The 23,939-nt window shown below is 46.1% G+C and overlaps 1 protein-coding gene across 2 annotated transcripts in view; it reads left to right on the top strand.

Moving 5' to 3' along the window:
- Positions 1-22,649, top strand: part of Supt6h (SPT6 homolog, histone chaperone and transcription elongation factor) — a 39,600-nt gene extending 16,951 nt beyond the window's left edge. For both annotated transcript variants that reach the window (XM_004664615.2, XM_045157980.1), the window contains exons 12-37: positions 599-747; positions 863-961; positions 1,309-1,438; positions 1,527-1,677; positions 1,839-1,993; positions 2,173-2,368; positions 5,647-5,786; positions 5,906-6,023; positions 8,486-8,562; positions 8,791-8,926; positions 9,213-9,350; positions 9,426-9,593; positions 10,852-10,979; positions 12,221-12,428; positions 12,995-13,142; positions 14,719-14,861; positions 15,830-15,970; positions 17,245-17,440; positions 17,714-17,952; positions 18,453-18,566; positions 18,744-18,868; positions 20,416-20,528; positions 20,712-20,789; positions 20,886-21,052; positions 21,406-21,593; positions 21,901-22,649. In XM_004664615.2, coding sequence (XP_004664672.1) covers positions 599-747; positions 863-961; positions 1,309-1,438; positions 1,527-1,677; positions 1,839-1,993; positions 2,173-2,368; positions 5,647-5,786; positions 5,906-6,023; positions 8,486-8,562; positions 8,791-8,926; positions 9,213-9,350; positions 9,426-9,593; positions 10,852-10,979; positions 12,221-12,428; positions 12,995-13,142; positions 14,719-14,861; positions 15,830-15,970; positions 17,245-17,440; positions 17,714-17,952; positions 18,453-18,566; positions 18,744-18,868; positions 20,416-20,528; positions 20,712-20,789; positions 20,886-21,052; positions 21,406-21,593; positions 21,901-22,087 — 3,832 coding nt within the window. In that variant the 3' untranslated portion in view covers positions 22,088-22,649. The remainder of the gene's footprint in view (positions 1-598; positions 748-862; positions 962-1,308; positions 1,439-1,526; positions 1,678-1,838; positions 1,994-2,172; positions 2,369-5,646; positions 5,787-5,905; positions 6,024-8,485; positions 8,563-8,790; positions 8,927-9,212; positions 9,351-9,425; positions 9,594-10,851; positions 10,980-12,220; positions 12,429-12,994; positions 13,143-14,718; positions 14,862-15,829; positions 15,971-17,244; positions 17,441-17,713; positions 17,953-18,452; positions 18,567-18,743; positions 18,869-20,415; positions 20,529-20,711; positions 20,790-20,885; positions 21,053-21,405; positions 21,594-21,900) is intronic.
- Positions 22,650-23,939: the final 1,290 nt, after the last annotated feature.

Genomic DNA, 23,939 nt, shown 5'->3' with positions numbered 1-23,939 from the left:
AGGCTTTGCATGCAAGTGCCTTTAGCACTCCTCCCTTATTTTATTTGTTCAGTAGAGTTCTTTATTGCCCAGGCTGTTCTTAAACTCCTTATCTTCTTCTCTTGGTCTCCTGAGTGCTGACATTCTATGCTGCTCTACCTGGCTGTTATGCTTGCTTCCATTTCTAATAACTACCACTCACAATTTCAGTTTGACTATGTCTTTGTGTATGTGTTTTGAGGCAGTGTCTCATGTGCTCAGTGGTGAGTGACCTTGAACTCCCCTTCCTCCTAACTCCCATCTCCCAAGTTCTGAGAATCCAGGTGTGTGCTACTGCATCTAGCTTTAATATTTGTTTTTGAAACCGGGTATTTACAATGTATCCCAAGCTCAGACTCCCAGTAGTCCTCCTCCTGCAACCTCTTGGTGTTGGGATTACAGGCATGCATCTCCAATCCCAGCAATATGCTCCTTCTTTAAGATAACCTGTTTCACTTAAATTACAGTCTGGAACTGTTGTGTGTCATTATTGATTGGATCCTAGTTGGGATCTTGCTCCCTGAGAATTAGGCCCCTTGTAGCAAAACTTTCCCAATAACAGGATCTTACATCTTTTCAGGCTCAAAGATGTACAATCAATGGATGAGTTGAAAGATGTCTACAACCATTTCCTACTTTACTATGGTCGTGACATCCCCAAGATGCAGAATGCTGCCAAGGCTAGCCGCAAGAAGCTGAAACGTGTAAGGGAAGAGGGAGATGAAGAAGGTGAGTTCTGAGAAAGAAAATCCAAGAGGCTTGATAGCCTTTGGGGCTTCTCAACATGTCACATCCTTGGAGGGATTAGATACCAGAGTTAACTACCCTTGTGCTTTGTCCCCAGGCGAAGGTGAAGAGGCAGAAGATGAGGAGCAGAGGGGTCCAGAGCTTAAACAGGCCTCCCGCCGAGACATGTACACCATCTGCCAGAGTGCAGGGCTAGGTAACAGCTAGCTTTGTCATTTGAGTATGGAGAGGTTCCTAGAAAGAAGACTGGTGGGAAGGAAATATGAGTCAGTTACCAATCCAGTGCTGAACAGTCTACTATTTGATCTTCATGAACACTTGCTTTCCCAACCATCTTTACTCACCCTCTCCTCAGTTGGGCTATCCTCTTTCCAGATTTTTGAAGTAGATAAAAATCACTCAAGTGCTTAAAGTCAGTTCTACCTTGCCCTGCTCATTCATGGCCTCTTCAAAGTCTGGTGTCCAGATCAGTTACTCCAGTCTGTGAAAGCCAAGAGGATTGGTAACCCAGCTTTTGCCTTACCTTTCTCCTCTTTGCTTTAGATGGCCTCGCCAAAAAGTTTGGGCTCACTCCTGAGCAATTTGGAGAGAACCTACGGGACAGCTACCAACGGCATGAGACAGAGCAGTTCCCTGCAGAGCCCTTGGAGCTGGCCAAGGACTATGTTTGCAGGTAGGCATGAAACATGTGGCAGACAGGAAAGGAGAGGTGGGCCGGAGCCCAATAACTATATTCTGCAGCTCCACTATGATCTCCACAGCCAGTTCCCTACTCCAGAAGCCGTGCTGGAAGGTGCCCGCTACATGGTTGCATTACAGATTGCCCGGGAGCCCCTTGTCCGACAGGTGCTGAGGCAGACCTTCCAGGAGAGAGCCAAGCTAAACATAACCCCTACAAAGAAAGGTAGAAAGGTGAGCTGGGTGAGGTGCTGTGGACTAATATGTGGCTGTACTCTGAATGGAGTCTTGTGCCATCTACATAGTTAAGCTATCTGCCTGGAGCCCAAAGGCAGTCTTTTCTCTCAGGGGAAAGCCCTGCCTATCTTCTAATGATTCCCCTTCAATGTATGCAGGATGTGGATGAAGCCCACTATGCTTATTCCTTTAAGTACTTAAAGAACAAGCCTGTTAAAGAACTGAGAGATGACCAGTTCCTCAAGATTGGCCTGGCTGAAGATGAAGGGCTGCTGACCATTGACATCAGCATAGATATGAAGGGAGTGGAAGGGTAAGCTAAACCCTGGTCTGGGGGCTCTTTGTTGGGGGAAGACTGGTTGATGGAAGACCTTGTTCAGGAACATGAACTACCAACTCAGAGTTGAGCAAGAAATTGTCCTTGGTTCACTCACAGTGTTCATAGACACCTTTTCTCCATCCTGGGCACCATAGCTTTATATCTTTCCTCAGGTATGGCAATGACCAGACATATTTTGAAGAGATCAAACAATTTTACTACCGAGATGAGTTCAGCCACCAGGTGCAAGAGTGGAACCGGCAGCGCACCATGGCCATTGAGCGAGCTTTACAGCAATTCTTGTATGTGCAGATGGCCAAAGAACTCAAGAATAAGTTGCTGGCTGAGGCCAAGGAATATGTCATCAAAGTGAGGACACAGTTTCTCTCTCTCTTACTTTCTATCTCTGCTAGATATCTAACTCAAGGCCTTGCACCTGATAGGCAAATATTGTACCACTGAGCTATACCCCAGGTCCTAAAGTCATTCTTACTTGTACATGTGTGTGATATGAATGCATGTGAGTATGAATGTTCATATTTGTGTGGGTGCACATGTACTTGGAGGCTAGAGGTCAATTTTAGGTGTCTTCTCTAACACTCTCCACTATATTCATTGAGACAGAGCCTCTCATTGATCCAGAGTTTAGTTATTTAGTTAATCTAACTAACTTAGCTTGTCTTGAGTATCTGCCTGTCTCCAACTCCTAAGTGCTGGGATTATAGGCGTGCACCATCATGTCTGGTATTCAACATGGGTGGCAGTGATCCAAACTCACCCTCATGTTTGTGAGCAAACTCCTTACCAACTGAGCCACTGCCTGAACCCATCATTCTCTTTAAAAAATATATATATTACATATATATATAGAGAGAGAGGCCTGGAGGGATGGCCTAGCAGTTAAAGCGTTTGCCTACAAAGCCAAAGGACCCAGGTTTGATACCCCAGGACCCACGTTAGCCAGATGCACAAGGGGGTGCATGTATCTTGAGTTCGTTTGCAGTGGCTGGATGCCATAGTGAGCCCATTCTCTCCCTCTCCCCCCTCTCTTTCTCAAACTAATAAATAAAATATTTAAAAAATATATTATTATTTACTTCAGAGAGAGGGGGAAGAGGAATATGGGTGCACTAGGGTTCTTTCCACTGTAAACAAACTCTAGATCCATGTGCCATTTTATACGTCTTGCTTTACATGGTTGCTTGCAAGTCGTGGCTGAGCTGTTTATCTAGCCCAGTGTTCTTTTATTGTTGTTGTTTTTTGAAACAAGGTCTCGGTAGCCCACAATGGCACCATGATCCTTACCCGTCAGCTTCCTGAATGCTGAGATTGGTGATGTATACCATAACATGCCTGGCTTTCCACCTTTGTTTGGTTTATTGAGATAGGGTCTCAGGCTAGCCTTGAACTCACAGCGATCCTCCTATCTCTGCATCCCAAGTGCTGGGATTAAAGGTTTGTGCTACGACACGAAGCTACAATTTTCTTTTAAATTTTTTGTTTTACTTTTATTTATTAATTTGAGAGCAACAGACAAAGAGGCCTGGGGGGGGGGGGGGAGGAATGGGCGTGCCAGGGCCTCCAGGCACTTCAAACAAACTTCGGACATGTGTGCCTTTTTGTGCATCTGGCTAACGTGGGTCCTGGGGAATCAGTCTTCGACCCGGGGTCCTCAGGCTTCACAGGCAAGCGTTTAACTGCTAAGCCATCTCTCCAGCCCCAGGCTACAATTTTTTTTTTTTTTTTTTTTTTTTTTGGCTTTTCGAAGTAGGGTATCATTCTGGCTCAGGCTGACCTGGAATTCACTATGTAGTCTCAGTGTGGCCTCGAACTCACGGCGATCCTCCTACCTCTGCCTCCCGAGTGCTGGGATTAAAGGCGTGCCCCACCACGCCCAGCTGTGGCTACAATTTTTAAAAAATATTGTATTTTTTGAGAGAGAGAATGGGTATGCCAGGGCCTCCTATCCACTGCAAATGAACTCTAGACACATGTCACCTTGTGCATCTTGCTTTTTGTGGATACTGGGGAATCAAACCTGAGTCCTTTGGCTTTGCTGGCAAATGTCTTAAACTGCTATGCCATCTCTCCAGCCCTCTTTAAAATTTTCAGAAAAATATTGTTATTGGGCTGGAGAAATGGCTTGGTAGTTAAGGTGCTTGCTTGCCACCAAAGCCAAAGGACACAGGTTTGATTCCCCAGGACCCACATAAAGCCAGATGCACAAGATGGCACGTGCGTCTGGAGTTTGTTTGCAGTGGCTGAAGATCCTGGCATGTCCATTATCTTGCCCCCACCCCTGCCTCTCTCTTTTTTTTTTTTTTTTTTTGAGGTACGGTCTCACTCTAGCCCAGGCTGACCCGGAATTCACTATGGAGTCTCAGGGTAGCCTCGAACTCAGAGCAATCCTCCTACCTCTGCCTCCCAAGTGCTGGGATTAAAGGTGTGCGCCACCACACCCAGCCCTCTGCCTTTTTCTGCCTATCTCTCACATAAATAAAATTTTAAACAATATTTTTATTTAGCTGGGCATGGTGGCACACATCTTTAATCTTAGCACTCAGGAGGCAGAGGTAGGCGGATCACCATGAATTCAAGACCACCCTGAGACTACAGAGTTAATTCTGGGTCAGCCTGTGCTACGTAAGACCATACCTCAAAAAAAGGGAAGGGCTAGAAAGATGGCTTGGCAGTTAAGTGCTTGCCTGTGAAGCCTAAGGACCCCAGTTTGAGGCTGGATTCCCCAGGACCCATGTTAGCTAGATGCATAAGTGAGCACCTGCGTCTGGAGTTCGTTTGTAGTGGTTGGAATCCCTGGTGTGCCCATTCTCTCTGTCTGCTTGCCTCTCTCTCTCTCTCTCTCTCACTCTCAAATAAATAAATAAAAATGAATCCATGGGATATATTTTATAATCATGGAAAATGTTAATAAAAATTTTTAAAAAATGAACAAAAAAAAATTAAAAAGGGGCTGGGGAAATGGCTTAGCAGTTAAGGCATTTGTCTGTGAAACCTAAGGACCCTGGTTTGATTCCCCAGGACCCATGTAAGCCAGGTACCCCAATGGGCACATGTGTCTGGAGTTCCTTTGCAGTGCCTAGAGGCCCTGGCATGCCTATTCTCTCTTTCTCTCTGCCTCTTCCTCTTTCTCAAATAAATAAATAAAATGTTTTTAAAAATATTTAATTGCAGGGAGAGAGAGAATGGGTGCAAATGAACTCTAGGTGCATGTGCCACCTTTACATCTGGCTTACTTTGATGCTGGGAATGAAACCTGCGTCCATAGGCTTCACAGGCAAACACCTTAACCACTAAGCCATCTCTCCAGCCCTTTTCTTTAGTCAACTGACTTGCCTAAGCTAAAGCTGAGAGCGAAGGAACTCAGTAGTTGTCCCTTAACAGATGGAGAAACAGTGAAGGCAAGCAGAGCATAATCTGAGAAACAGTACACAGGGTTCATGTCTAAGTGCTATCTAGGGCTCTTCCCTTCCTTCTCACACTTATCCAGGCATTCCTCATTTGAGTTTCTATGCTGCTTCCAAAGTCAATGTATCTTTTTGTCTTGGAAGTCTGCCAAGGGCCATGAGCCCAAGAATATGTGCTTTGCACCTTTGAAGACCTTAATGACTATAGTTTCTCTCCCTTAGGCCTGTAGCCGAAAGCTCTACAACTGGTTGAGGGTGGCACCCTACCGACCAGATCAGCAGGTAGAAGAAGATGATGATTTTATGGATGAGAACCAAGGGAAGGGCATCCGAGTGCTTGGCATTGCTTTCTCCTCTGCCAGGTAACTTTCTATTTCTGCCTGCTCTGCCCCATCACTAACATGTTCCTCATTTCATTCTTTTCATTCATGGCATCATACTGCTGATGGTTACACTGTTCTTTTTTCTTTCTGGCTGGCAGGGATCACCCTGTGTTTTGTGCTCTGGTCAACGGAGAAGGAGAAGTAACAGATTTCCTCCGCCTGCCCCATTTTACCAAACGGCGAACTGCATGGAGAGAAGAAGAACGGGAAAAGAAGGCAAGTGTGCTCCAGAAGTTTTAACAAGTAGTTCAGTGGAAGCCGGGCATGGTGGCGCACACCTTTAATCCTAGCACTCAGGAGGCAGAGGTAGGAGGATTGTCGAGAGTTGGAGGCCACCCTAAGATTACATAGTGAATTCCAGGACAGCTGAGCCAGACTGAGACCCTACCTCGAAAAATCAAAACAAAAAAAAACAAGTAGTTCAGTGGAATAAGGGTTACATTCAAACAACATCTCTGACATCTCCCCATGCCATCAATCTCACTTCAGTAGGCAGTAGATGGCATTCGAGTTAATTGGCACAGTTTGCTTCTGATTTGCAGCCAGCTTCTAAGCCTAGTGTGCTTCTGGACCTGCCTAGGCTGCCTCTGTTCTTACCAGCATATGGGTCAGGCTGTTCCAGGAACTGAAAGCCACTCGGGTATTAAGCCAGCCTTTTCTCTGCTTCTGCCTTTTAACACACTTTTTTTCTAAGGAAAGAGGAATTTGAATTCATTCACTAAGTGTATCTTAAAAGGCTTAAAATATTGTCAGATCACATTGTAAAAGAACAACAATAGCCGGGTGTGGTGGTGCACGCCTTTAATCCCAGCACTTGGGAGGCAGAGGTAGGAGGATCGCCATGAGTTCGAGGCCACCCTGAGACTACATAGTTAATTCCAGGTCAGCCTGGGCCAGAGTAAGACCCTACCTCAAAAAAAAAAAAAAAAAAAAAGAACAACAATAGTTTCACAATTTTTAAAATGTTATAAACGGGCTGGAGAGATGGCTTAGCAGTTAAGCGCTTGCCTGTGAAGCCTAAGGACCCCGGTTCAAGGCTTGGTTCCCCAGGTCCCACATTAGCCAGATGCACAAGGGGACGCACGTGTCTGGAGCTCATTCACAGTGGCTAGAAGCCCTGGCACGCCCATTCTCTCTTATCTGCCTCTGTTTCTCTCTGTCACTCTCAAATAAATAAAAAAAAATTTAAAAAAAAAAAAGAGGCAATTCTGACATGGTGGTTAACCCTCTTAACCCCAGCACTTGGGAAGCAGAAGTAGGAGGATCACCAAGAGTTTAAGCCACCCTGAGACTACATAATGAATTTCAGGTCAGCCTGGCCTAGAGCAAGACTCTACCTTTTATTTATTTTTTTATTTTATTTTTTGGTTTTTCAAGGTATGGTCTCACTCTGGCCCAGGCTGACCTGGAATTCACTCTGTAGTCTCAGGTTGGCCTCGAACTCACGGCGATCCTCCTACCTCTGCCTCCCGAGTGCTGGGATTAAAGGCATGTGCCACCACATCCGGCTTTCTACCTCATTTAAAAAGAAAAAAAAAAAAGTGAGCTGGGCATGATGGTCCATGCCATTAATCAGATAAAAACCAGATGTGGTAATGCATGCCTGTAATCCCACCATTCAGGACGACTGTACGACCAAAAATTCATGGTCATCTTTTTTTTTTTTAATTTTAATTTTTATTTATTATTTTTTTTATTAGCATTTTCCATGATTATAAAAAAAAAATCCCATGGTAATTCCCTCCCTCCCTCCCCCACATTCCCCTTTGAAATTCCATTCTCCATCATATTACCTCCCCATCACAATCATTGTACTTACATATATACATTATCAACCTATTAAGTACCCTCCTCCCTTCCTTCCTCTTCCTCATGGTCATCTTGAACTACATAGCAAGGTCTGAAACAGCCCAGGCTACATGAGATCCTGTTTCTAAATGAATTAAGTAAATATAACAAAATCCAGGGCCTTGAGGATAGTGGACAAACAACTCTATATCACTGAGCTATAGCACCAACCCAGGCACTGAAAAATGGAAAGCAGCCCAAGAAGGATATGGACATTTCTAGAAAAACTAAGTACAGTGTCACTACAGCTGGAGGTCCAAGAACATTAGAGCCTGTTCTCTTTTGTTGGGGCCGGGTTGGGTATAGGCACAGAAAATAAGACATAGGACCAGCAGTGTATCAGAGGGAGACAGACTTTGTCAACAACAGAAGTGCAATTTCCTACCATCCATCCTTCAGATATGGCCAGTGGCTACTAGCATTAACAGAGTTAGTTCTAAATAGTGGAATGATTGATCAGAAGCAGACTTGACATCTGTTAGGAGATAAGTAGAGTGGATCCTTGGTGGCATTGTAGACCAGAAATCCTCTGAAACCCTTCCATTTTTTTTTTTTGTTGTTGTTGTTGTTGTTTTCTTTTGTTTTTTTTTGAAGTAGAGTCTCTAGCTCAGGCCGAGTTGGAATGTTCTACGTAGTCTCAGGGTGGACTCAAACTCAATGCAGCGATCCTCCCAAATGCTGGGACTAAAGGCAGGTGCCACCACACTCGGCTTCTCTTCCAGCTTTTGTTATGCTTCCAGTCTTACTGAATCTCAAGCTCCTAAGGGAGGGAACTGCTTGAAATCTCTCCATGCTCAGAACTATTCAGCTCCACTTTTCTTTTAATCCAGGCTCAAGACATTGAAACCCTAAAGAAATTTCTTCTGAATAAGAAACCTCATGTGGTGACAGTTGCAGGAGAGAACAGGTAGGCTGGGTTTAAGGCTGACCCAAAAGCCACTTATCCCTTATCATTAATCTAGTACATGCCCATAACAAAGGGCATGTGTCTGGGTATGGTGTTAATGTCTCCAGGGGCCTCCCTGGTGATGTTCTACTTTGCCTTTTAACACTTTCCTCTCCATCCCACCCTTGTTATGAGATTGTCCATTCCTAAGGAAATATGTCCATTGACCAACACCCCTCACCCTTCTAGGGATGCCCAGATGTTGATTGAAGATGTGAAACGCATTGTACATGAGCTGGACCAGGGCCAGCAGCTGTCTTCTATTGGGGTAGAGCTGGTTGACAATGAGTTAGCCATTCTCTATATGAACAGCAAGAAATCAGAGGTAATAATGTACCCTCTTCCTCAAGCCCTACTCTAGTGAGTGCTATAAATCCCAGAAAGATTTAATTGGGAAACAAATTATTAGGCTTTGGACCATACCTGTTGGCTCATTCATGCAAATGTTTTCCATGTTGACAGAATTCAGATTGGGAGCCCTAGAGATTAGGATCTAGGAAAAAGGATCCCAGAGGAAAAGAAAAAGTGGCTTCAAGCCAGAATGGTTTGGAGTTCCACTTGATGTTGGGTCTAGAGAACTTTAAGACTCTGTAACCCTCATCTGGCTCTAGGCAGAGTTCCGTGATTACCCACCAGTACTGAGACAGGCCGTCTCCCTGGCTCGGCGCATCCAAGACCCTCTGATAGAATTTGCTCAAGTGTGCAGCTCTGATGAAGACATCCTGTGTCTCAAGTTTCACCCCTTACAGGTGAGTAGGACTTGATTGGCTATCCAGGTGGTTGGGAAGGCAGAGTAACCTTATCCTTACTCACTGTGTTGATAGGAGCACGTTGTGAAAGAGGAGCTTCTCAACGCCTTGTACTGTGAATTTATCAACCGGGTCAATGAGGTTGGGGTTGATGTCAACCGTGCCATTGCCCATCCTTACAGCCAGGCCTTGATCCAGTATGTCTGCGGCCTGGGACCTCGAAAAGGGACCCACCTACTAAAGGTATGATTTTGTTGAATATGGAAAAGTAACTATTTCTAGTAGGATGTGGTGGTACATGCCTTTAAGCACTCTGGAGGCAGAAGTAGGAGCTAGAGTGAGTCCCTAAAAACAAACCAACAACAGAAAGTAACCATCTCATTGAGTGTAAAGATAAACTTCATGTCATTGTGATTAGACATGATCAGAGAGGTACAGCAACTTGTCAGGAGTCCCTCCACCTGTTGTGAGTCAGTCTGATTTCAGACCCAGGTGAGACAGCAGGGCAGTGGAGATTTTTCTAGTGGGAAGGAAAGGGATTTCAGAGTGGGGAGCTTCCAAAATTCTTATAATACTGTTTTTTGTTAGACAGGTTGATGACTATAGTGTATGTTGTATCATATTAGTGTGTGAGTATGTGTGTATGTGTGTGTGTTTTATCTAAGGAGTGGTGGCTTGAGACTAGATTTCACTCATTCCCAGACTTACATAGAACTCACTTGTAGCCCTAGGCTACCTCTAATCTCATCCAACTACCTCAGACTCCTGAGTCCTGGATTATAGCCACTCCACCCAGTTTGGTTTTTGGGTTTTTGGGTTTTTGTTGTTGTTGTTTTTCAAGGCAGTGTCTCACTCTAGCCCAGGCTGACCTGGAATTCACTACATAGTCTCAGGGTGGCCTCAAACTCATGGTAATCCTTCTACCTCTGCCTCCCAAGTGCTGGGATTAAAGGCATGTGCCACCATCCCTGGCCCAGCTGGGTTTTTTTTTTATTTGAATAAGAGAGGATAAATATGGGGTCAGGATTTGAGCATGCCAGGGCCTCTTCCCACAACAAATAAACACCAAACACATGCACAAGTTTTTGTAACTGAGGATTCAAACCTGGGCTGGCAGACATTGCAAATAAGCACCTTAAACCATGGAACTATCTCCCAGCCCTCTTTTTGTTTTTTGAGGCACATTCTCATGCAGTCCAGGCTGGCCTAAAGCTTACTGTGTAAGCAAGGATGACATTGAGTTCCTGATCCTTCTGCCTCAGTCTCCCAAGTGCTGGCATTATAGGTGTGTGCCAACACATCTGGCTGTGTATAGTCTTTGATGGGTAAGATGTAGTTCATTAAATGCATTATTTAGTGGTAGATAATGTGGTGGCTTCTCAGATGTTAAGTCTGGTCAGAGTTCCTGTCATGAAGTCATAGTATTTGACATAGACCAGGTTACAGGTGAGGGAGATGGGGCTTGCTTACTGCTCTGCTGACTTGCAGCCCTTCCCCCTAGATCCTGAAGCAGAACAACACTCGACTCGAGAGCCGTACCCAGCTGGTCACCATGTGCCACATGGGCCCCAAAGTCTTCATGAATTGCGCTGGCTTCCTCAAGATTGATACAGCCTCCCTGGGGGACAGGTGATTCCCTGATGGGCCAGGAATAATTCCCTTAGGCATCTACCTGGGGCTTCAGGGGATAAGGGCTATCCAAGGGTCCAAGCCGTTTAAGTTAGGAAATGTTTTAAAGAAAAGGTAAGGAACCTTTATTCATTCAAGTGCCCTTGGCCTATGGAAAAGATCGGTTCAATTTTATATGAGGCTTTTTTCATGTGAGAGACATCCCAAAAAAAAACAACTTGGAGCCAGGCGTGGTGGCGCATGCCTTTAATCCCAGCGCTTGGGAGGCAGAGGTAGAAGGACCACCTAAGTTCAAGGCCATCCTGAGACTACACAGTGAATTCCAGGTCAGCCTGAGACCCTACCTCGGGGGAAAAAAAAAATTAGTTTATAAATAAAGCACAAAACACAAGAACTTGTTCAGTGAACACAAACGTGTTTGGTTACAATGGTTTGTTGCAGCCAGATAAGGGTGGGAATAGCAGGGGATGTGGAAAAAGTGAGTATGAAGAGGTTCAGAGTGGGAAAAAGGTTTGTTCTGTTTTGAGATAATGTTATTGAGAGAAAGTTCTATTCACTTGGACTTTGGACTTCACTATTGACCTCTTCCTCTCCAGAAGTTACCAACTCAATCTTTGGAGGATCTTTTCCACGGGCACATAGCTCCTCATTCAGTAATGGAAGTCAGTGGGGAAATAGGCTTCAAGTTCTAAAACTTCATTTTCCACTCAGCTTTGCTGTAACACTCCTCGAATAACATAGGTCCATGTGAGTTTACGGGCAAGATTAGCCTGGGAAGGCTTTATGGGGGAAAACAACTGTCAGCAAATCTCAGAGGTCTTATCCCCCCCCTTGTTTTATCTTAAGATTCATATAAGCTCACTAAATTCAACATAAGAAATATTATGCAGAAAGTGGAAGTCCCCCATAATCCCACCCCCCAGAGATAACTACCATAATAATTTTTATACTACGATTTTTCTAAATTTTATTTTTGGCGTACATTTACTAACTACCCATTTACTACAAAATGAGATCATATGATTCATAGTGTTTTGCAGTGCATTTTCACATATCAATATATCATAGCCATCTTCCCATGTCAGCACACATAGATCTACCTCATTCTTTTTTATGGCTGTATGATATTTCATCATATGGAGGTACCCTGATTTATTTAACCAGTTTCGCATTGGTAGACATTTGGGTTTTGACTAAGTGTTTCTTGTTCTATATCCTGCTCCTTCTTGCCTTTCCTGCAGCACTGACTCATACATTGAAGTCCTTGATGGTTCCCGCGTCCACCCTGAAACCTATGAGTGGGCCAGGAAGATGGCAGTGGATGCCCTGGAATATGATGAGTCTGCTGAGGATGCCAATCCTGCAGGAGCACTTGAAGAAATCTTGGAAAACCCAGAGCGACTCAAAGACCTAGACCTTGATGCCTTTGCAGAAGAACTGGAGAGGCAGGTGAGTCACTACAAGGTCTAGCAAAAGAGAACTCAGTCCAAGAAGCATGTATGGGAGGAAACATGGGCAACAGGTGTCCAAAGAAACTCTCACTCTTGGTTTGTGAGCTTTGATCCACCCTTCTTCCTGCCAAGCTACACTAGATTTCTCAAGGAATTTTTTAGCTACTTATTAAGGAACCAGGTAAGTATCAGATATCGTGACCTTATGGTAAGGGGCAGGAGGAAAGTGGGACAATGTCAGTACTGGAGTTTCCTTCAAGCTCCTCACTCCTTCTTTTCAACTTTGCATTGGTTTGTTTTACACGTGGAGTTTCCTGAAGCATTTTCATTACAGAATAGTGTGTCGTGGCTAAATTATATACTTCCCTGTAGTAAAGGCAGGCTCAGTAGCTGTGCCTGTAATCCAAGCTTTTCAGGAGGCTAATACAGGAACATTACCATTTCAAGGACAGTTTGGGCAACACAGAACTCAGAGGTGGAAGAAGAAGGGAAGAAAGAATGATTGAACACCTCATGGCTCAGTGTGGGGATTGCAAAGCTTGTCCTGATAGACTGCTTTTGTAGGGCTATGGTGACAAACACATCACACTGTATGACATCCGAGCAGAGCTGAGTTGCCGGTATAAGGACCTCCGGACAGCCTACCGTTCCCCTAACACAGAGGAGATCTTCAATATGTTAACCAAAGAAACACCAGAGACCTTCTACATTGGTAAGTTCTAAAACCTCATTTAAAGTTGGAGGATGATATGTTGGGGGCAGAGGGTATTTACTGTGTACACTCAAACCAAACAGTGATCCCAAAAGAATGAGACAGATTGCAACATAGGTGAGGAAGCCTAGAAACTAGGGTCTAAGCTGGAAGTCAAAATAAAGTTCAAAATCAAATTATATTTCCAGCCAGGCCTACTAGCATAGAAGCTGAGACAAATTGCAAATTCCAGCCCTGGCCTCAGAGTGAATGAGCACATAGCCAGCCTAGGCAAATTGTGAAAATGAAAAGTGAAAAGAGGGCTGGAGGTAGAGCTCACTGGTAAACTGTTACCTAGCATAGCAGGACCTTAGGTTCAATCCTGGCTCTGCCAAAAATAAAAATTAACCACTGGAGAAATGGTTAAGTTTACTTCCTGTACAAGCATGAGTATCTGAGGGGACCTGACCCCACTTAAAACTGCTGGGCAAAGCTGAGTATCGTGCTACACCTTTAATCCCAGCACTTGGGAGGCAGAGGTAGGAGGATTGACATGAGTTTGAGGCCACTCTGAGACTACGTAGCAAGTTCCAGGTCAGCCTGGGCTATAGCATAAGACCCTACCTTGAAAAACCAAAAACGAAAAACAACTGGGCATAGCCATGCACTCCTGTAATCCCAGTTCTGCTAGGGAGCAGAGCAGAGCCCTGAAACAAAGAAAAATATAAAAAGCCAGGCATGTTGATTCCAGCACTTGGGAGGCAAAGGTAGGAGGATCACTGAGTTTGAGGCCAGCTTGGGGCTAGAGTAAATTCAGGTTCAGCCTGGCTAGAATGAGACTCTCCCTGAAATTAAAAAACTAAATAAAAAAATAGCAAGCTGGGTGTGGTGGCGCATGCCTTTAATCCCAGTACTCAGGAGGCAGAGGTAGGAGGATCACTGTGAGTTCAAGGCCACCCTGAGACAGAGTGAATTCCAGGTCAGCCTGAAGCCTACCTCAGAAAACCAAAAAAAAAAAAAAGCAAAGTTAGCCAGGCATGTTGGCGCACACCTTTAATCCCAGCGCTCGGGAGGCAGAGATGGGGGATTGCTGTGAGTTCAAGGCCACTTTGAGAATACATAGTTATAAGGTCAGCCTGGACCAGAGTGAGACCCTATCTCAAGGGGCGGGGGAGGGGATTGGGGAAATGGTTTAGCAGTAAAGACATTTGCCTGAGAAGCCTGAGGACCCCAGTTTGATTCCTCAGGACCTAAGTAAGCCAGATGCACAAGGTGGCACATGTATCTGGAGTTCGTTTGCAGTGGCTGGAGGCCCTAGCGTGCCCATTCTCTCTATCTCCGTATATGCTTCTTTCTCTCTCAAATAAATAAAAAACATATTAATTAAACAGCAAAGTTGCACTTCCAGCTTGCTTCGGGATCTTCATAGAGGTGTCATATGGGCGTCATTTTCCCTGTATTCAAATCAGCGAAGGTCTCCCTTTTCTAGGGTGATAAAGAAATCAGCAGAGATGCTGTAAAACAGATGTTCTCTTACTAACAGGATGGTGGTGAGGAGTTACCTCTCCATTCTCTCAACCTTTCTATCTTCTTCCAGGAAAGCTCATCATCTGTAATGTTACTGGCATTGCTCACAGGCGCCCACAGGGTGAGAGCTATGACCAGGCCATCCGCAATGATGAGACAGGACTATGGCAGTGCCCCTTCTGTCAGCAGGACAACTTCCCTGAACTAAGCGAGGTATGTGCTGCAGGTTATTGTGGAGAGTGAGTTTCTTTGATTGAAAGGGCTTAGTGATCTATAAGAGAGTCCAGAAATGGGAGTATTTTAGATCGTGCTCGAGAAAATACAGAAAGAAGGAAGAATGATTGGGTATATACATATTTAATATGCAGTCCCTCCATTTGCCATGAGAAGTTACCTGTTTGTTACGGGCCAGTCACCATAACCCTTAACTCTTTTCCCATTCTCGGCCTGTTAGTGTAGCAAGTTAGGACATGAGTTACGTATGTTTCTTACCTACAGAGTAGGCACAGTGTTTATTCATGCTAATTGGAAGATATCTGTAGCCTACCTTCAATTTTTGTATTCTCCACACTGTTAACATTTTTCCTGCATTTTTATAGACATTTTCTGCCTTTCTAATAGAAGTCATGAAAGCCAGCCAGGCATGGTAGCTCATACCTGTAATCCCAGCATTGGAGTGGCTGAGGTAGGAGGATCACCATGAGTTCCGGGTTAGCCTGGACTAAAGTGAGACCATGCCTGAAAGAATAGGCAGTCATAGAAGCTACCTAAAAGCTTTTCTGATTTCTTGCAAAATATTAGGTAGATTTTCATCTTTACCCAGTAAAAGAAGCTGGTATGATTTCTTCAGAATCTAAAATAGCCAAAGGATGCATAGTCCTAAAAAGCAAGCTGGCCTGAGAAGGCTGACATCCTTATCACTAGAACAGGGCAGAACAGGAGGGGCCCAACTGGAACTAGAGGGATGGAAGTTCAGCTGGAAAGTTTGTCTGGAGACCCTTGAAAACAGACAGGCTGAGTCTAGGAATACTGGGTGTTTACATTCTCCCTTGTGGCTGAATATGTTTTCAGGCCATCGCCAGCCATCAGTGGTAAAATAAGTTACGGCAGCTCGGGCCACTCTTCTTGCACATATGCGCTCCAGAATCTTAATGCACAACCTCTTCTCATGCCTTCTTCAGGTCTGGAACCACTTTGACAGCGGTTCATGCCCTGGCCAGGCAATCGGTGTCAAAACACGGCTAGACAATGGTGTCACCGGCTTCATCCCCACCAAATTCCTCAGTGACAAAGTGGTAAAGAGGCCGGAAGAACGAGTGAAGGTAGATGAATGACTAGCCTAATGATGTAGGGCAGTTGCAGCTACCCCATTTGGGCTTTCTAACTTCGTGCTGTCCCTGGCAGCACTTAGGCTGTCCCTAGTGACTGCTGGTGGTGAGAGGCGAGGGAGGATTTATGGCTAACTGGAAGAAGCTGGGTGAGAAGCATCTGAATGAGTATCTGCTTTTGTCTCCTGCCTTTGTAAAGCAGTTCCTGCTGGTTGTCAGCCCCTTGGGAGAGGGCTTCTTCCTGTGTAGGGAACTGCAGCTTCAGTAGCAGGCAGGAAGCAAAGCCCAACATCACAAACAAGAAAGGCCCTCCCTGCAAGTTCTCCCATGTCAGTTGGTACTGCTTTAAAAGAAGGAAAAGGCTGTGGCATAGCCTTGTGCACATGGCACCTCTGCCTTCCACAGCCAAACCCCCCAACCACACAGAAGGAACTGCTAGTGGTTTACTGCAAAAAAAAGGTTGGCCACTTGGGAGGCAGAGGTAGGAGGATTGCCATGAGTTCAAGGCCACCCTGAGATGACAGAGTTAATTCCAGGTCAGCCTGGACCAGAGTGAGACCCTACCTCAAAAAACCAAAAAAAAAAAAAAAGGTTGGCAGTAAATCTGTAAGCAGGCTTCCTTTCTGTCCTAGTCATCACTTTCCATGGCTGCTGTTTACTAAGTCCTACTAGATAGTCTCACTCAACATTGATGTATGCTGTCTTTAATCCCACAACCAGGTAGAAAGGAAATGTTACCTTTTATTCCAAAGAAATCTTAAGTGTCTTTTGAGGATACCTAGTCAGTTACCTACCTGAGGCTGAGTTTGCCAAATTCTGTGTTCTGTGTTATGAACCTGGGAAAGTCATGGGCTTATGGCTAGGGAGAGAGATTCAGCCCAGGTAGATTTTCAGCAGAAAGACATCAAGCAGAGTGGCCAAATTTAGTTTACACAGAAGGGCTCAAGTCAGGAAAGATACAAAGACAGCTGTTTGCTGCACCATCCTTTATCACAGTAGCCAGGCAATTTATAGGAGGAGGGAAGAGTGCCAGTGCTGGGACCATCCCCACAGGCTCTAGTCTTTCTGCTTAGAGTGGGAGGCAACAGTGCAGAGCACAGCCTATAGTCTGCCCACCAGAGTCACCCTCAAATAACTACTCTGCCATTTGGAAGCTGGCTTTGAGCTATTTCTACCTTTCTGATTTGACTTTGCTATTCTTGTATTGAAGTAAAGTATCAGGCTAGATCATCTTTGTTCCTTCCAGCTCACATGTTCTGTGGATCTAGGTGGGAATGACTGTTCACTGCCGCATCATGAAGATTGACATTGAGAAGTTCAGTGCAGACCTGACCTGCCGTACCTCCGACCTCATGGACAGGAACAATGAGTGGAAACTGCCCAAGGATACCTACTATGATTTTGATGCTGAAGCAGCAGACCACAAGCAGGAAGAGGATATGAAGCGAAAGCAGCAGAGGACCAGTGAGTGTGCCCACCACCAGTCCTGTGTACTTGAATATTAGTTCTCACAGTCTCCCATAGGGAGAGGATACTCAGCTTCAAGGTGCTGAGAGCCACAGTCTAGAACTCGGGGTCTCTTGGGTTATATTTTATTTGCTAAGCCTCATTGTTTCAAATATCACTGAAACCGAGGATGTGAGTCTCAGTATCTCCTAATGGGTCAGACACTAGCCCTCATCTCTCCTGTTGGTGTTACCTCATAATCCACACCGGGTATGTCCTTGTACTTTTCAGCATACATCAAGCGAGTGATTGCACACCCATCCTTCCATAACATCAATTTCAAGCAAGCAGAAAAGATGATGGAAACCATGGACCAGGGGGATGTTATCATCCGACCAAGCAGCAAGGGTGAAAACCACCTGACAGTGACCTGGAAAGTCAGTGATGGCATCTACCAGCATGTGGACGTGCGGGAAGAGGGCAAAGAAAATGCCTTCAGCCTGGGAGCCACTCTGTGGATTAACACTGAGGTGAGAGTCATATCTGACCACATGTCAGTCCCATTTCTGCTTCCAGAAACAAGTTCTTCCTGGTAGCTTTCACCTGACATTAGTAACTTAGATGCATCATACATATTTAGTTGTGCTAAGCAGCAAAACAGGTGGCGGTGGTTTGTAGATAAAGTTGTTTTAATTTGTTTCTTCCCTTTTCTAGACTCCAAACTTTAAAGTTGACTACCTAGTGAGAGCCAGTGAGGAAAAAGAAAAAACACATTCAATATGTATGCATGTATCTTAGCAGGTCTCTTATGTGTGTTCAGCAAAGAGAAATCTTATAAAGGTCCATATTCTTAAATATCAGGAGACAATCACAACTAAAACTTAAGAGGGCTTTATGTTTTGTAAGCCACTATGTCTGGGGGATCAGGAAGTCCATCCTCTGCCATGGTTTCTTTCAGGGTGGATTTGGTGAAGGCCCAAGAGTCCTATCTCTGAATGTGACATGTGAAGCATTTGTGTTTTTCCCACAGGAGTTTGAAGACTTGGATGAAATTGTTGCCCGGTATGTCCAGCCCATGGCATCCTTTGCCCGAGACCTTCTGAACCACAAATATTACCAGGACTGCAGTGGAGGAGACCGCAAGGTGAGCCCAGGACTCTCTGAGGGATGATACCGCCCCCCCCAGGCTTTTAAGGGTATATACTTTCATTTTCTTTTCAGTGTAGGGAGCTGTCAGGTAAAGAAAGTATATGTGTATATACACCAGTCATTGTGTACCAAACATGTTGCTGTCCCAACCTCTGCCTCATTCTACCCCCAGAAATTAGAGGAGCTGCTCATCAAAACTAAGAAGGAGAAGCCCACCTTCATCCCTTATTTCATCTGTGCCTGCAAGGAACTGCCCGGCAAGTTCCTCTTGGGATACCAGCCCCGGGGTAAACCCAGGTGAGCACTGGTGCTGAGAAGGTGCTGCCTTTGGGATCCACATACAGGCTAGGAGGGAGTTACACTGCTCTGGTTCTGCCTGCCTTGCCCCTTTTACCTGTTCCAAGCAGTGAAAATTGGGGGAAAGGATGATTTAGTGGCAAATATTCACCTTAAAAAAAGGGCACACTTAATAGCATTGGAAAAAGAGCTCCCTTCACCTTCCTCTCTCCCAAGATAATAGGGATCATTACACAGTGCACTGATTGACAAGACTAGGGTGCCACACTGGTGATTTTTTTTGGGGGGGGGAGGACTTCCTGCTTCATCCTCCCCAGGGCTTTGAGCACATGGCTCATAGATACCACAGTGTGCCAACTCACTCACCCACAGAGTGAGTGAGTGAGTGTGTGTGGCAGGCTTCTGCTCTGTGACTTGCAGGCTGTCCTTCCCAAGGCATTCCTTTACCTGTATCCCTACAGCTTACACTGAGGCTAAAGGAATATCTAGCTCCCGTATATCTGCTTTCTTGTGTCTCTTGCACACATGTAATGATGCACCACCAACTTTCTTTGCTGAGGCATCACCCATACTCCCTTTGCCAAGGCAGATCCATTTCTGCTGTTTTCCCAGTACTGATTACATGTGATGCATAGCTTAGACTGTTTAGTGAGGTTCAGGGGGCCCTGTGCAATGTTGAGCACACCTGGAATATTAAGCTCCTTTCTGAGAGCCTTTTCTGACTCAGCAATACCCTCCCAGTGGATGGTGGCCAGTCTGGAAATGTCCCAGGAGGACCAGTTGAACAAGGTGGAGGCCCATAACCAAGAATAGCTTCAAGGTGATTGCTTCCCATGGAAGGGAGTGCAGACTCTTGCACTTTGCCCTTGTTTGGAGATCTGGGAAGCAGGTTTCAGCTGCTGAACATTGTCTTGGCTGTTGGCTGTCCAGGATTAAACACAGCATTATGTTAGGTATTGTAGTAACTGCTCTGTGTACTTCCACACTCAATCTTCATGCCCACTCTTTAGGCTTAAAGGCAATTGTACTCATTTTACAAATGAAGTTGAGACTTATTGTAGTTACTTGGTGCATAGTCACATAGGTGGTAAGGGGCAGAGCTCAAGCTAAAACTAGAATCAAATTTAAAGCTATTGCCCATCTTAAGCTCTCTGTTGATCTCTGAAGTGTAGAATGAGGGCAGAATAGTAAGCACCTTCCAGGGTATGGTAGAAAGCCCCTGCTGCTGTCCTGAGAGTCCCATTATAACCCTGACATCCATGACTTGGTCTCACCTGCAACGTGCAACCCTCAATGAAAGAGGAGCATGTATGGCACAGCCTCCAGGAAGCCTTCCTCTGGCAGTATGTATACAGCACACAGGGTTGTTAGCTCCTTGGCCTTGACTGTGCTCTGCCATGTGCATCCTTTCACAAGGACAGGCCATGTCATCTTTCCCCCAGCACACATTGTTGCTACTACACGTGGTAGACATCTTTTCTGTTCGCTTTCTCACAGCTGGTTCCAAGTGATAATTATTCTAGTGCATGTTTCCTCCTAAATCCCAGGATAGAATATGTAACAGTGACTCCTGAAGGATTCCGGTACCGGGGCCAGGTCTTCCCAACTGTGAATGGACTCTTCAGATGGTTTAAGGATCACTACCAAGACCCTGTACCTGGTGAGTTTTACTTTGCCTGACTCAGTGATCACTGCTTATCACAGGGAGAGGTGAGGCATGCTGCCACTGCAGCTGACCTATGGAGCTTCCCCACTACCCACTTCAGTTCTTTTAACTCCTGGATTGGGTTGCCAGAAATAGATTCTACATGTAGTAACTACCTTGTCATTTTGTTTCTTAAAGGCATCACACCCAGTAGCAGCAGCAGGACTCGGACTCCTGCCTCTATCAATGCTACCCCAGCCAACATAAACCTTGCAGGTGGGATGTTTGGCTTTGGGACTTCAGGGCAGCTGGGAACTAGGGGGATTCTCACCTCTTACATACCTATTCCATCTGGCCTTTGTGTGCTTACAGATCTGACACGGGCTGTGAACGCCTTACCTCAGAACATGACTTCGCAGATGTTCAGTGCCATTGCTGCTGTGACAGGCCAAGGACAGAACCCCAATGCCACCCCAGCCCAGTGGGCCTCCAGCCAGTATGGCTATGGTGGCAGTGGAGGAGGCAGCAGTGCCTACCATGTATGTGGCTTGGGGAGGAAGCTGCCCACACTGGGGGGAGAGGGCTTAACCCACAGACCCAGGAACATTAGATGTTTCTGTGCCATGCCTACCACAAAGGGCTTCATATGCACAGGTGGGGTTGCACCATCCTTAAGGACCATCTCCACCAGAAGTTCCTTCTCCTCAGCCCATTTGACACACAAGGGAAGAAAGAAAGGGCTTTGCACACAGCCCTGTGGGGTCTTTGGAACCAGCTCACTAACCCTCAGGTTTCACTTTGTGCTGGTGCCATCCCACTGGCTTCTACTCTTGCACCTTACCAGAAATTCACAAGCCCAGAACCCACCCGTTTTTCTCTGTCCACTCTTCAGGTATTCCCAACGCCAGCACAGCAGCCAGTGGCCACACCACTAATGACCCCCAGCTACTCCTACACAACCCCAAGCCAGCCCATCACCACCCCTCAGTACCACCAGCTCCAGGCCAGCACTACCCCGCAGTCTGCCCAAGCCCAGCCTCAGCCCTCTTCCAGCTCCCGACAACGGCAGCAGCAGCCAAAGTAAGTATATATCAGTCGTAGCATTGGCAGGCTACTATTAAGTACAAGTGGTATCACATGGCCCAGGGTATTAGCACAAGTATGTGCCATTCATATGTCCCCTGAGAGCCAAAACCCATGAGACATCCTTAAAGGAACTGGTTCTTGGGGAAAAAGCAAAAGAACAGGATGGCAGTAAAGGGACTACCCATGTGTGAGATTCTTTTCTGCAAGGGTGGTTCTCTCACAGGTGACTGATGGGAAGTCCCAGAAGAGTTCAGATCTCAAAGATCCTTCTTTCCTCTCTCCCCCCACCCCCCTTCCCAAGGTCCAACAGCCATGCAGCCATCGACTGGGGGAAGATGGCAGAGCAGTGGCTGCAGGAGAAGGAAGCAGAACGAAGGAAACAGAAGCAGCGGTTGACACCTCGACCCTCTCCCAGTCCCATGATCGAAAGCACCCCCATGTCCATTGCTGGCGATGCGACCCCGCTCCTGGACGAGATGGATCGGTAGGGGGCCTGCTCTTCGGACTTTGGTTACCTCTGAGACTCTACAGGAGGCCTGAAGCACTGCCTCACTTCCTGCCCCACCTTTCTGTCCATAAAGTGGCGTGAAATGACATTCTCTTTAGTGTTCAGCCCAAATGGATAATAGGCTGGATGGCCTTGTGAGCTTGAGCTCAGGGTATGCCAAGCAGCAGTTCTCCCACTCCAGACCTGCACTGACCATCTGGAGAGAATGTGGCAGGGAAGAGGAGGGGAGCAGTTTGCATTCTCCCTATAAGCCATTTTGAGCTTCTGCCCTCACTGACTTGGACTGCATTGGGGCATGACGCTCAGCTTGTGCTTCTCCCCAGCTGTGTGGAGAAGGGATGCTATTTATTCAGGTTGGGGCAGGAGGGAGAAGAGGGAAAGTAGTTCTCTGGTCCTGATACCAACATCTTGGTTGCTGTCAAAGTAGGATTGTGGGAAACATAAGGGAGCAGTGTTGACCTGCCAGCCCCTGCCTGGCTATCCTCACCCTCCTGCTGCCACTGCTTCCTGCCTGTCATTTGAATAAACAGTGTTTCTACAGAGCATTTGCTAAGGCTTTCCAACCTACAAAGGATGGCTTCAGAGCAGAGAGGTCAGAGCTCCAAGGATTCCCCAACTCCCTCTCCTAATCAATCAGGCCAGGATTCAGACTGCCTGGAGTTGCCTCCCTGCCCTTTTTGTTTTTTGAGGTAGGGTTCTCACTCTGGTCCAGGCTGACCTGGAATTTACTATATAGTCTCAGGATAACCTCAGAATCACAGTGATCCTACCTCTGCTTCCCAAGTTCTGGGATTAAAGGCACGCACCACCATGCCTGGCTCCCTGCCCGTTTCTTCTTAGCTTTGTGATCCTGTGCCACCTTCTGATGCCTTATCTGCAAAAGAGAGATGACATCTGCTTCTTCAAACTGCCAAGAGGACAGAACAGGCATGGTGTCAAATTCTCAGCAAGGATGTGGCTCCTCATCCCTGTTAGCTAGTTTTACTACATACCCAGCTGTCCCATCTACTGTGCTGGTTCATCTTTATGCAGTGTGCAAAGTAGGAAGTAAAACTGAGCCCCTGCATGCCCCTCTCCCTTTTCCCAGCTGGCCTGTGGTGTCTGACAACCTCTGAGCAAGTCAGTGTCTGCTCCAGGATGGGTCCCACTCTCAACTGCTCACCTTCTCAACACACAGGTCATGGGAAAGGGGTTGTTTCCCACACTGCTCTTAGCCTGGCTGGAGGCCAGCCAGTTCCCTGGCTCTTGTCCTTACCCAGCCCCACTACCTTCATCTTGCAGCTTTGTGAGTCAGTGCTGGGCGAGTGAGCCTCCCCTCCTTTACCCCTAATTGGGACTCAGCAGAAGAGTTAGAAAAGACCACTGCTGCCCATATATACTGGGCTCCAATCCTGCTTTTCTTCATTTGTTTATAGTGACAAAAAAAAAATTCTGTCTAGCACAACATCTGTAGGGGTAGAACAGAACCACACTAGATGAGGTCATGTCATTTTGTGCCATAAGCCTTTCCCAGGGCCAGTTGAGGGAAAGGCAGGCACAGTGGTATTGGGTGGAAAGGATCCATTTATTGGGAATAGCATTGCATAGTGCTACCTGTCCCACAATCACACACAACCCTATCTCCCAGAGGCAGGAAACCCACCCTTACCCCCATCCCAAACATTCTCTTCCACCCTGGTTCTAGGATAGTACCAAGAAACAGCACTGCCCTCCCCTCTCACCTACCTTCCCACTGACTTCCTCCTTGAAAGCAGAATTGCCTTTGAGAACCCATGGCCCCTGGTTCCAACAGCTGCCTCCCCCAAAAAGAGGTATTAATGGAGAGAAAACAG

The sequence above is a fragment of the Jaculus jaculus genome, chromosome 9 (assembly GCF_020740685.1).
Source record: "Jaculus jaculus isolate mJacJac1 chromosome 9, mJacJac1.mat.Y.cur, whole genome shotgun sequence".
NCBI classification, from domain to species: domain Eukaryota; kingdom Metazoa; phylum Chordata; class Mammalia; order Rodentia; family Dipodidae; genus Jaculus; species Jaculus jaculus.
This window is presented reverse-complemented; position numbering and strand designations above follow the sequence as displayed.